The 14,103-nt window shown below is 44.9% G+C and overlaps 1 protein-coding gene across 3 annotated transcripts in view; it reads left to right on the plus strand.

Moving 5' to 3' along the window:
* The window catches only part of ACSBG2 (acyl-CoA synthetase bubblegum family member 2), a 201,334-nt gene that overhangs the window by 57,294 nt on the left and 129,937 nt on the right, over window positions 1-14,103 (plus strand). For all 3 annotated transcript variants that reach the window (XM_033956698.1, XM_033956696.1, XM_033956699.1), the window contains one exon: window positions 5,071-5,220. In XM_033956698.1, coding sequence (XP_033812589.1) covers window positions 5,071-5,220 — 150 coding nt within the window. The remainder of the gene's footprint in view (window positions 1-5,070; window positions 5,221-14,103) is intronic.

Genomic DNA, 14,103 nt, shown 5'->3' on the forward strand with positions numbered 1-14,103 from the left:
CAGTGGGCTTTACCTTAGGAACAGCCCTAGCAGGCATACCTCGCATATCACACTATAGAAAGAGGATGAAATCAAAACAAAACTTGGCTATTGATGTGTTATAATGGGCAAGAGTGATGCATAGATAGCAACTCCAGTAGTTGGGAAGTAATACAGTTCCAGTCAGACTTCTACACTCTGTAGCTCCAAAATGGCAGCCAAATCAGGTTCAAGTATTGGTATTTTATATCACATTCATATGTTATGAGTGGCGGTGTGGTGCATTAGTGGGAGATGAGAAGACTTCTTAAAGTTGAAATTAGTAAGTGAAATGTTAATTAGCACTATGGTTGGGTGGTTTAATCATGGGTACTGATAATGTGACTATGCTGCAACCATAATAAAAAATGCAGCTCTGGCCACTATGTTGAGCAGTAGAAAACAAACAGCAAAGGAAGACTCCGGTGTTCAATATCTTTTATTAATGTATCATAGCATAGCAACATAACATAGTAGATGACGGCAGATAAAAACCCGAATGGTCCATCCAGTCTGCCCAACCTGATTCAATTTAAATTTTTTTTATTTTTTTCTTCTTAGCTATTTCTGGGCAAGAATCCAAAGCTTTACCCTGTACTGTGCTTGGATTCCAACTGCCGAAATCTCTGTTAAGACTTACTCTAGCCCATCTATACCCTCCCAGCCATTGAAACCCTCCCCAGCCCATACTCCACCAAACGGCCATATACAGACACAGACCGTGCAAGTCTGCCCAGTACTGGCCTTAGTTCAATATTTAATCTTATTTTCTGATTCTAGATCCTTTGTGTTCATCCCACGCTTCTTTGAATTCAGTCAGTTTTACTCTCCACCACCTCTCTCGGGAGCGCATTCCAGGCATCCACCACCCTCTCCGTAAAGTAGAACTTCCTAACATTGCCTTTGAATCTACCACCCCTCAACATCAAATTATGTCCTCTGGTTTTACCATTTTCCTTTCTCTGAAAAAGATTTTGTTCTACGTTAATACCCTTCAAGTATTTGAACGTCTGAATCATATCTCCCCTGTCTCTCTTTTCCTCTAGGGTATACATATTCAGGGCTTCCAGTCTCTCCTCATACGTCTTCTGGCGCAAGCCTCCTATCATTTTCGTCGCCCTCCTCTGGACCGCCTCAAGTCTTCTTACGTCCTTCGCCAGATATGGTCTCTAAAATTGAACACAATACTCCAAGTGGGGCCTTACCAATGATCTGTACAGGGGCATCAACACCTTCTTCTTTCTACTGACTACGCCTCTCTAGAGAGTTGCGCGGGGACAGAAATCCCACCCGTCCCCACCAAAATCCCACCCATCCCCACCCGTCCCCGTGAGGAATCCCTCCGTCCCCACCCGTCCCCGTGAGGAATCCCTCCGTCCCCACCCGTCCCCGCGAGGAATCCCCTCCGTCCCCACCCGTCCCCGCGAGGAATCCCCTCCGTCCCCACCCGTCCCCGCGAGGAATCCCCTCCGTCACCATCCTTCCCTATAAACTTCAGAAATAGTTATTTTATTTAATTATGCTACTGAATTAAAGGCTCTGGTAGAGACCCATTTACAAATAAGCAAAGAGACTATTAATTTGGAAATATTAATTGGGAAGAATACATACTTTGTAAATGGGTTTCTACCAGAACCTCTAATGTAAATATAAAATATAAATACTCAGCTGATGAGAACCCACAAACTGTCAGCTGAGGACTTCCTTTGCAGTTGGCCTGGGGTCCCTTTTGCCAAGCTTGGCAGGCAGCAGTAGCGTCCCTGAGTCACAGATGCTGGCACCTCAGTGGCTCATGGATGCTGCCAGCGACTGCTGCGCTTGGTGGAGGGGAGTTCTGACCATCTCTAGAGGAGGTCCTCTGCTGGCGGTGCTTGGGGATCCCCACCAGTCACAGCAAGGGCCAACAAGTACTTCAACACTGTAGAAATAAAACCAGAAATGCATTTCCTTTTCTTTTGAACACAAAACAAAGATATCTGCCATATACATTTCCCAAGGCAGATGACTCTATGCAATGTCACCTCGGTAACAAAATACAAAAATAGACAAATACACCCCCTCCCTTTTTACTAAACCACAATAGTAGGTTTTAGCACAGGGAGTTACGCTGAATGCCTCGCGCTGCTCTCAATGCTCATAGGCTCCCTGCGCTAAAAAACAATATTGCGGTTTAGTAAAAGGGAGCCATAGTGCAAAATATAGACAGCAGATATAAATTCTCAAAACAGACACATTTTGATCACTAAATTGAAAATAAAATCATTTTTCCTACCTTTGCTGTTTGGTGATTTCATGAGTCTCTGGTTGCACTTTCTTCTTCTGACTGTGCATCCAATCTTTCTTCCTTTCTTTCAGCCTCCTGTATGTTTCCTCTCCTCCAGACCTCATTCTCTCCCCCAACTTTTTCTTTCTGTCTCCCTGTTCCCCCTTCTTTCTGTCTCTCTGTCTGCCCCCTTTCTTTCTTTCTCCGTGCCCTCCCCCAAGCCACTCGGTTTGCTGCCACCGCCATCGGGGAATAGTCCCCAAGCCACCGCTGTCCCAAGCTTTCCCTGCAGAAGCGTCGCGCTGACCAGCATTCCGCTCCCTGACGTCAATTCTGACGTAGGAGAGGAAGTTCCGGGCCAACAAGGCATTTCTCCTCATTCCATCCAGCCTGAGCCCCATCTCTCCTTGATCCAGCATTTCCCTTCTGTGTCTGTCAGAATTACCATTCCACCTATTTTCCAGCATCACCCTTCTTTGTGTCCATCTCACCTATATCCCTATCTCACCACTTTTTCAGAATCTTCATTTGTCTCTGTCCTTGTCTTTACCCCATATTCACCATTTGCCCTTTCAATGTCTTTATCTCCCCCCCCCACACACACTTTTTCAGCATTACTTCTATGTCTCTATTTCACCTCCTCTTCATGTCCCCTCTGTATCTCTATCCTTATTCAGAAGGTCCTGCTTACCCTTTCTCTTCTTTGTGTCACTATCTCCATTTTCAGCTTTCCCCCTTTTTCCTTTGTTAATGCACCCTGTAGCCAGAATCTTGCCACCCTCTCTCCACTCCGGCCCAGCCCAGTATGAAATATTTCCTTTTGTTTCTCTCCCCTCTCTCTTCTCCTCCCTCACCCACGAGTCCTGCATCTGGCCCTCTCCCTTCTACCTGCACCTGGCAACACCCCCCTGCTCCGCGGCTCTCTTAAGCAACTCGTCAGCAGCGGTGATCAAGACAAGCTGCCGACATCGAGGCCTTCCCTCTACGAGTCCCACCTTTGTGGAAAAAGGAAGTTGAAACAAGCGGGACTCGCAGAGGGTAGGCCCCGACGCCAGAAGCTTGTGTCGATCGTTGCCGAAGAGAGCCGCAGGTAGAAGGGAGAGGGAGATAGGAAGGCTGTAGAAGCTCCGGAGCATGACACCGAACCCGGCCAGGATGATTTCTTTTTCAGGCTGCTGCTGCCGCTGCCATCCCCCACCCGAAATGACAAAAAACAGCCTAATGCCCGCGTCGGGAAATAGCCATGCTGAGCAGTGAGCTCAGCACGTACACAGATGAAAGCCTTGCTTGCTGATTGGTCCGGCGGCACGGTGGGGCGGGGCCGCCGGACCAATCAGCAAGCAAGGCTTTCATCTGTGTACGTGCTGAGCTCACTGCTCAACATGGCTATTTCCAGAGCGACGCCAGACTTGCATCGCCAGAATTTAGGTAGGTTGTTTTCATCCCCGTGGGAGTCCCGTGGGCAAGGGGGCGTCCCCGTGGGAGTCCCGTGGGTCAGGGGGGCATCCCCGTGGGAGTCCCGTGGGCCAGGGGGCGTCCCCGTGGGAGTCCCGTGGGCCAGGGGGGGAACCCGCGGGATCCCCGCGGGACCCGCGGGATCCCCGCGATCCCCGTTCCCGTGCAGACCTCTACGCCTCTCTTTATACAGCCCAGCATCCTTCTGGCAGCAGCCACTGCCTTGTCACACTGTTTTTTCACCTTTAGATCTTCGGACACTATCACCCCAAGGTCCCTCTCCCCGTCCGTGCATATCAGCTTCTCTCCTCCCAGCATATACGGTTCCTTCCTATTATTAATCCCCAAATGCATTACTCTGCATTTCTTTGCATTGAATTTTAGTTGCCAGGCATTAGACCATTCCTCTAACTTTTGCAGATCCATTTTCATATTTTCCACTCCCTCTTCGGTGTCTACTCTGTTACAAATCTTGGTATCATCTGCAAAAAGGCACACTTTTTCTTCTATCCCTTCAGCAATGTCACTCACAAACATATTGAACAGGATTGGCCCCAGCACTGATCCCTGAGGATTATGACTCATTAATAAAAGATATTAAGCACCAGAGTCTTCCTTTGCTGTTTGTTTTCTACTTTCCAAGTTTTGGGAAGTAACCATCTCCTTTTTTCTTTTCACTATGTTGAGCAAACAAGATGGACAAAGAGAAATTAAATTTTCTACTTGTCCTATCAGCTGTAGGGCTTAACCTATCTGTAGTGTTGCATTATTATTGTAATGTCTTTGTGTGAATATTTTAAAACTGTATCAAGTTTACCAAGTTTTATTTAAAAATTGAAATACTGCTTAAAAAACTGTCTTAAGCAGTGTACAATGTCAGTGGGGAGGACATTAAACCAAAAGACGAAAATGACATATGGAGACAAAATGATAGGGGAAGAAGTACAATCTGTTATAGGAAAGAGAGACTTAAATGGTCAGCGCAAGAGGGGGATATGCTCTTCCTTCTACCTAAAGTCTAGTATCTACTTGTCTTAAGCATCCTTAAAAAGAAAGGTCTTAAGGTTGGCTGTACATTTTTGTGTCTTCTGCATTCTTGGGTATCTAGAATATTGTTTCTCAACTCGGTCCTGGAGTACCCCATTGCCAGTCAGGTTTTCAGGATGTTCACAATGAATATACATAAACTTGATTTGCATGCACTACCTCCATTAGATACAAATTTCTTTCATGGACATTCTGAAAACCTGACTGGCAATGGGATACTCCAGGACCGAGTTGAGAAACACTGATCTAGACCAAAGGTGTTGATTATACTGTATTTTTGACTGTAGTGGACTGAATTCATGCAGCTGGGGAAGGATGTGCCAGATTCACAACTTGATGAGATAATTGCCTCTCAAAAGCCCAACCAATGTTGTATGCTAATTTATACCTCAGGAACTACTGGACAACCAAAGGGAGTTATGCTCAGCCATGATAATGTAAGTAATATTGGTTTTCTTTTGTCAAACTTAAACAATTTGTATGTTGAAACAAAATCATATCAAATTTAGCTGATTGAAATGTCTCAACCTTCCTTTTTGCAAAGAAATTAACCTCACCCCACTCACCCAAAAAAGAACTAGTATAAGACCTATATTCTTAACAAAGGCAATTAGTGTAACCCCAACATTTTCTCTCCTTCCTTACAGCATGGATGGATGGAAGAGTGATTTCCTTCTCACCTGTGTCCCCCAAGGACAAGCAGGTCTTCATTTACCACATGTGGGCAGTATCATTTGATAGAGTTTGGTATAGACGCTGCTCGGAATTCTGGAAGTTTCAGAAGCCTTTGGCAGCCCTGTACCTCACATGTGCATGTGTCTTCTTGCACGACTCTATTGCGCAGGACTAGTATATGGTTTACTGTGGAGCAAAGCTTGGCTTTCCTTGTGCCTTTCCTCCTGTTTGTTGTTGTTGGGTTGTTTTTTTTTTTTTTTTTTTTTGGAATTTTTTATTTATGTTATTCAACAAAATTTTTACAAGAATACATCTTGTTACATTAAATACAGGAAAGAAAAAACAATACAGAAGTATTACAGATTCATACTTATGAAAATAATTTTTCCTTTCTTAGACCACCATAATAGGGGGATGGTCAATCGAAAATTTTTGAGAGAAATTTAACAAGAAACTTAATTAAACAATTAGGCTTTATGTTCTAAACACCAGCTATTAATTTCTATTTCCCCTCAGTCCTTGATGATTTTCTTTACATCCAAGAATTCCTTCAGGTGATTAGGAGAAAAAAATGTATATTTAACTCCCAAATACCTAACTAGGCATTTACAGGGGTATGCTAACAAGAAAGTTGCTCCCAATTTTATAGTATCTTGACGCATAGAAAGAAATTCTTTCCTCCGTTCTTGTGTAGTCTTTGCGACGTCAGGATATATCCAAACTTTTTGCTCCCCAAATAATTTCTGTGAGTTTTTAAAGAATAGTTTCATAATCATGTTCACGTCTTGCTCAAAAACGAATGATACTAAGAGCGTAGCTCTAACATTATCAGTAGAAATTGTTTGTTCAAGAAGAGTAGTCACATTAGCAAATTCTATTTCATTATTTTCCCTCCTTATCTCTTTCTCAATCTCATCTTCTCCTTCTTGTCTTCCGGGTATCTTCTTATTTGGTAAATAGTAGATTTTACTTATAGGGGGAATACAATTTGACGAAATCTTTAAATTTTCAATCAGGTATCTTTTTAATAAGTCCAAAGGCAATATACCCGGAATTTGAGGAAAATTTAAAATACGGAGGTTCAAACGCCTGTTGAAATTTTCAAATTGCTCCAATTTCTTATTTATAAGGAAACTATCTTTAATTGAAGCCACCTTGAATTGTTGTAAATGCAGTATATCCTCCTGCATCTGCTTAGTTTGAGCGCTAGAATCCCTTTTCATTACTTCCACAGTTTCAGTCAGCACATCCAATTTTTCCACTATTTTTGTTACCTTTTCAGATGATTTTTCCATTTTTGACTCCATCCGCTGAAGCAAAGACCAGATGCCTTGAAGAGAAACCTCCGTCGGAGAGGACAAATCCCCCTCTCTCTTGTTAGCTTCCATCAGCAAACTGTCTCCAGACGCTGTGCCCTCATCGGGAGACCCCACGCCTCCACTTCCGGGGTCAGGTGTCTCTCGCCACATTGTTCCGGCAGCCGCTGGACACGGAGGAGTATGGGAAACCGGTGGAGACAGCGATGTCTCTATGCCCGAAAGGGCAAGCGACTCCCTCTCATCGCCGCCCAACGCCGGGCTCTCCACTCCGGATATTGCTGGTGCCGGAGGAGCCGAAAAGAAGCTATCCATCGTTAGCTGTCGGGGGGTAGACGCCAAGGCCGGCGAGGAAGGTCCCCTGACCACCCCTTTTCTTTTCGGAGGCATAAGGAGAACGAGGTAAATAAATCAGGCAAAAACTGAAGCTAAACGAGGAGAGATCTTAACGCGTCTCTCACAGCTCCTCACATCGCCGCCATCTTGACCTCCCCTTGGGTTGTTTTTTTTTTCTGTATGTAACCATTCCCTCCTTAGTTTCTCCTTTGTTTTGCCAACCCTATATTTATTTTTATCCCAGGACAAGCAGGCAGCATATTCTTAACGTATGGGTGACGTCACCGACGGAGCCCGGTATTTCTCCTCTGGCCCCCTTAGGCCTGAGCTCTTGATTGGTGTTTGGTTTTGTTTGCAAAAAACAAACAAACCATTGAGCTGTTTGATTTTGCTGTAGGTGTTTCTGCCCAGATATACCTTAAAACTCCAAATGGTTTTTAAGAAGTGTTCTCGGTGCGATAAGGTCACAGGTATATCTGATCCTCATGGTTGTTTGCTTGCTAACAACAATACTTCTAATTTTGTATTCTAGTTCAACAGACACTGTAATCCTGAACCTGTGGGTAGTCGATCCTTTCTCAAGAGAATTCTTGTAGAGAGCCTCATTAGAATTCTTTTGCACTGCCTCCCATCCTTCTGGGCTGTCCTCCAGTTCCCCAGTTGTCTCTGTATAAGCAAGATGGTATGAGCCGGTATTTTATGCTCATGTTTATCTTTCAGTTATATTTGGTTTTTTTGATAGTTTGAGGCTTTTCGGTGCTGCGGAAGATCCCAGTCTTTGGATATCTGACTATGGGAGAGCATAGACTAAGGGGGCTTCCAAGGGGGCAGAATGCTTTGCAGAGTACCCAGTTGTACAGCCTGTACTACTAGTTCAAGTGCTATGGGACCATTCCCTTGGGAGCAATGCTTGCCTCAGGTTCGTCCGCAGTGGACTTAAGCACAGGCTAAGTAGCTCCTTGGCTCCAGGATCTAGGCTGACTGCTTCCTCCCCCATTTGTGAGCGTGAGGTCCGGTGGGATCTCCAGACCGTTGGGCCTGAGAGACAGTCTGAAGACACAAATAGTCCAGATTCCAGGCTTGTTGAGTCAGAAGTTCTCCCTGTAAGCTGTTTGCAGCTTCAGCACTTGCAACTCCCAGCACTTGTGCATCAGAGGAGAAGCTTTGGGGCAATCAAGTGTAGGACTTGTGAGAACATTGCCGTGTCTTGACACCCAGAAAGAAAAAGTCTGAAGAGCGTCCGTGAAGGTGAGGGAACGGGCTGGGGTGGCTAGATAAAGGGAAGAGATGCCCAGATGGATTTTTTTGGTTTTTGCCACGAGCAGGAGGAAGCGAGTGCGCAATCGTGAGGAGGGCCGGGAAGGGAAGCAATGTGGCAGATACTTTAATGCGGGGATAAGGCCATTCACCGCTCCATGGGGCGGTGAATGGCCTTGTCCCTGTACCCGCGGCGACCAGTTTTTTTTCTCCCTATTTTGTTGAGTTACCCGTGGCTATCTGCGTGTAATAGTCATTGTGTCATTCTCTAATTCCAATGTCAAGTCAGTGTAATATCTTGGAGTTATATTGGATTCAATGCTATTTTTAAGCTGCAAGTCATAATGGCAATTTCCAAGTTCTTTTTTAGTCTTTGTTTGCTAAGAAGGTAAAGAGATTATTTGTCAGTCGAGAATTTTGAAGTTTTGGAGGTAATATTGACACCTATGTTTGATTATTGTAACTCTTTATTTGGGCTCATCAAAGTACATGATTCAAACATTACAGTTAGCTCAAAATGCAGCAGCTCGCATGATTGTGGGAGCATCCAAGTTTGACAACATTACATCTATCTTACATAGAAACATAGAAGATGACGGCAGAAAAGGGCTACAGCCCATCAAGTCTGCCCACTCTGCTTACCCATCCCCTGTCTATGCCCTAATGACCCAATTTCCTTATGTTGACCCTCGTAAGGATTCCACATGGGTATCCCATTTATTCTTAAAGTCTGGCATGCTGTCTGCCTCGATCACCTGCACTGGAAGCTTGTTCCAATGATCAACCACTCTCTCTGTGAAGAAATACTTTCTGGTGTCGCCATGAAATTTTCTGCCCCTGAGTATGAGCGGGTGCCCTCTTGTGGCCGAGGGTCCCTTGAGAAAGAAAATATCATCTTCCACTTTGACATGTCCTGTGAGGTACTTAAATGTTTCGATCATGTCTCCCCTCTCCCTACGTTCCTCGAGAGTGTAGAGCTTCAATTTGTTCAGTCTCTCTTCGTACGAGAGACCCTTGAGCACCGAGATTATCCTGGTGGCCATCCGCTGAACCGATTCAATTCTGCGCACATCTTTACTGTAATGTGGCCTCCAGAATTGCATACAGTACTCCAGATGAGGTCTCACCATGGCCCCGTACAACGGCATTATGACTTCAGGCTTTCGGCTGACGAAACTTCTATTGATACAACCCAATATCTGCCTTGCTTTAGATCAGGGGTGTCAAAGTCCCTCCTCGAGGGCCGGAATCCAGTCGGGTTTTCTGGATTTCCCCAATGAATATGCATTGAAAGCAGTGCATGCACATAGATCTCATGCAGATTCATTGGGGAAATCCTGAAAACCCGACTGGATTCCAGCCCTCGAGGACCGACTTCGACACCTGTGCCTTAGATGAAGCCTTCTCCACTTGATTGGCAGTTTTCATGTCTGCACTGATGATTACTCCTAAATCTCGTTCTGCTGAATTCCTAGTTAAAGTTTCTCCGTTCAAGAAGTACGTCCTGCATGGATTTCCGCTTCCGAGGTGCATGACCTTGCATTTCTTAGCATTGAAGCCTAGCTGCCAGGTTGAGGACCAACTTTCCAATGTAAGCAGGTCCTGCGCCATATAATTCTGTAATCTGCATTCACTTACTATATTACATAGTTTGGCGTCATCGGCGAATAGTGTTATTTTACCTTGAAGCCCTTGAGTCAGATCCCCTATGAATATGTTGAAAAGGAGTGGACCCAGGACCGAGCCCTGCGGCACTCCACTGGTCACCTCCGATGTTTTAGAGAGGGTACCATTAACCACCACCCTCTGAAGTCTGCCACTCAGCCAATCATTGACCCATGCAGTTAGTGTCTCTCCTAATCCCATCGATTCCATCTTGCTTAGCAGCCTGCGGTGTGGGACACTGTCAAAAGCTTTACTGAAGTCCAGGTACATGACGTCCAAAGACTCTCCCAAGTCCAACTTTCTTGTTACCCAGTCAAAGAAGCTGATGATTGGCAGGACCTACCCTTGGTGAATCCATGCTGACTGGGATCCCGAAGATTCCCTTCATTCAAGATCGTGTCCAATATGCTTTTAATTAGTGTTTTCCATGAGTTTGCACACTATTGATGTAAGACTCGCCGGTCTATAATTCGCAGCCTCTGTCCTGCAACCCTTTTTACGCAGAGGAACAACATTAGCTAATTTCCAGTCCAGGGGAACTTTCCCCTTACTTAGGGAGAGATTGAATAGCTCAGCCAACGGTTTCGCTAGGACATCGCTCAATTCTCTGAGCACTCTTGGGTGCAAATTGTCTGGTCCCATGGCTTTGTTCACCTTGAGTCTTGCCAGTTCACTGTAAACTTCAGCTGGTGTGAACTCAAAATTCTGAAACGGGTCTTCTGTGCTTTGTGTTGCCTTCAACTGTGGACCATGTCCCGGTGCCTCACAGGTGAAGACTGAGCAGAAGTATTCATTCAGTAGTTCGGCTTTATCGTAATCTGCTTCCACGTAACTTCCGTCTAGTCTTCCAAGGCGTACTATCCCGCCTGTGTTTCTTTTTCTGTCACTAATATACCTGAAGATGGATTTGTCCCCCTTTTTAATGGGTTTTGCCAGAATTTCTTCCACTCGAAGTTTTGCCTCCCTAACTGCCATTTTGACCGCTGTAGACCTGGTCCTATATTCTACCTTTGCCTCTCTTTTCTCCATGCGCTTGTAGGAGAGAAACGCTTTTTTTCTTCTCCTTAATGAGGTGCGAGATCTCCGCGGTGAACCATTGGGGTTTATTGTTTCTTTGTCGTTTATTTACTGATTTTATGAAGCGGCTAGTTGCTTCATGTATGGTTGATATCAGTGTTAACCACTTAGCTTCTACATCATCGGTCTCCGCTTGGTCCTGCAGCGTCCGATGGACAAAATCTCCCATGCGTGCAAAGTTTGTGCCCTGGAAATTGAGTACCTTTGTTTTCGTGTTTGAATGGTCCATCCAGTCTGCCCAATCTGATTCAATTTAAAATTTTTTTTTTCTTTTTTTTTTCTTAGCTATTTCTGGGCAAGAATTCAAAGCTTTACCCGGTACTATGCTTGGGTTCCACCTGCCAAAATCTCTGTTAAGACTTACTCCAGCCCATCTACACCCTCCCAGCCATTGAAGCCCTCACCTGCCCATCCTCCACCAAACGGCCATACACAGACCGTGCAAGTCTGCCCAGTAACTGGCCTTAGTTCAATATTTAATATTATTTTCTGATTCTAAATCTTCTGTGTTCATCCCACGCTTCTTTGAACTCAGTCACAGTTTTACTCTCCACCACCTCTCTCGGGAGCGCATTCCAGGCATCCACTACCCTCTCCGTAAAGTAGAATTTCCTAACATTGCCCCTGAATCTATCACCCCTCAACCTCAAATTATGTCCTCTGGTTTTACCATTTTCCTTTCTCTGGAAAAGATTTTGTTCTACGTTAATACCCTTTAAGTATTTGAACGTCTGAATCATATCTCTCCTGTCTCTCCTTTCCTCTAGGGTATACATATTCAGGGCTTCCAGTCTCTCCTCATACGTCTTCTGGCGCAAGCCTCCTATCATTTTCGTCGCCCTCCTCTGGACCGCCTCAAGTCTTCTTACGTCTTTCGCCAGATACGGTCTCCAAAACTGAACACAATACTCCAAGTGGGGCCTCACCAATGACCTGTACAGGGGCATCAACACCTTCTTCCTTCTACTGACTACGCCTCTCTTTATACAGCCCAGAATCCTTCTGGCAGCAGCCACTGCCTTGTCACACTGTTTTTTCGCCTTTAGATCTTCGGACACTATCACCCCAAGGTTCCTCTCCCCGTCCGTGCATATCAGCTTCTCTCCTCCCAGCATATACGGTTCCTTCCTATTATTAATCCCCAAATGCATTACTCTGCATTTCTTTGCATTGAATTTTAGTTGCCAGGCATTAGACCATTCCTCTAACTTTTGCAGATCCTTTTTCATATTCTCCACTCCCTCTTCGGTGTCTACTCTGTTACAAATCTTGATATCATCTGCAAAAAGGCACACTTTTCCTTCTAACCCTTCAGCAATGTCACTTACATACATATTGAACAGGATTGCCCCAGCACCGAACCCTGAGGGACTCCACTAGTCACCTTTCCTTCCTTCGAGCGACTTCCATTAACCACCACCCTCTGGCGTCTGTCCGACAGCCATTTTCTGACCCAGTTCACCACTTTGGGTCCTAACTTCAGCCCTTCAAGTTTGTTCAACAGCCTCCTATGAGGAACTGTATCAAAGGCTTTGCTGAAATCCAAGTAAATTACATCTAGCATATGTCCTCGATCCAGCTCTCTGGTTACCCAATCAAAAAATTCAATCAGGTTCGTTTGGCACGATTTACCTTTTGTAAAGCCATGTTGCCTCGGATCCTGTAACCCCTTAGATTCAAGGAAATACACTATCCTTTCTTTCAGCAACACTTCCATTATTTTTCCAACAACTGAAGTGAGGCTCACCGGCCTGTAGTTTCCTGCTTCATCCCTGTGACCACTTTTATGAATAGGGACCACATCCGCTCTCCTCCAATCCCCAGGAATCACTCCCGTCTCCAGAGATTTGTTGAACAAGTCTTTAATAGGACTCGCCAGAACCTCTCTGAGCTCCTTTAGTATCCTGGGATGGATCCCGTCTGGTCCCATCGCTTTGTCTACCTTCAGTTTTTCAAGTTGCTCATAAACACCCTCCTCCGTGAACGGCGCAGAATCTACTCCATTTTCTCGTGTAACTTTGCCAGACAATCTCGGTCCTTCTCCAGGATTTTCTTCTGTGAACACAGAACAGAAGTATTTGTTTAGCACATTTGCTTTCTCCTCATCACTCTCCACATATTTGTTCCCAGCATCTTTTAGCCTAGCAATTCCATTTTTTTATCTTCCTCCTTTCACTAATATATCTGAAAATTTTTTTATCTCCCTTTTTTACATTTTTAGCCATTTGTTCTTCCGCCTGTGCCTTCGCCAAACGTATCTCTCTCTTGGCTTCTTTCAGTTTCACCCTGTAGTCTTTCTGCTCTCCTCTTCTTGGGTTTTTTTATATTTCATGAACGCCAACTCTTTCGCCTTTATTTTCTCAGCCACTAGGTTGGAGAACCATATCGGCTTCCTTTTTCTCTTGTTTTTATTGATTTTCTTCACATAAAGGTCCGTAGCCATTTTTATCGCTCCTTTCAGCTTAGACCACTGTCTTTCCACTTCTCTTATGTCCTCCCATCCTAACAGCTCTTTCTTCAGGTACTTTCTCATTGCATTAAAGTCCGTACGTTTGAAATCTAGGACTTTAAGTATCGTGCGGCCGCTCTCCACTTTAGCCGTTGTATCAAACCAAACCGTTTGATGATCGCTACTACCCAGGTGAGCACCCACTCGAACATTAGAGATACTCTCTCCATTTGTGAGGACCAGATCCAATATCGCTTTTTCCCTTGTGGGTTCCATCACCATTTGTCTGAGCAGAGCCTCTTGAAAGGCATCCACAATCTCCCTACTTCTTTCCGATTCCGCAGACGGAACATTCCAGTCCGCATCCAGCAGGTTGAAATCTCCCAACAGCAGAACCTCCTCTTTCCTTCCAAACTTTTGGATATCCACAATCAGATCCTTATCAATTTGCTGCGATTGAGTCGGAGGTCTGTAGACTACACCCACGTAGATAGAAGTTCCATCTTCTCTTTTCAGAGCAATCCATATCGCTTCTTCCTCTCCCC

The sequence above is a fragment of the Geotrypetes seraphini genome, chromosome 8 (genome assembly GCF_902459505.1).
Source record: "Geotrypetes seraphini chromosome 8, aGeoSer1.1, whole genome shotgun sequence".
NCBI lineage: Eukaryota > Metazoa > Chordata > Amphibia > Gymnophiona > Dermophiidae > Geotrypetes > Geotrypetes seraphini.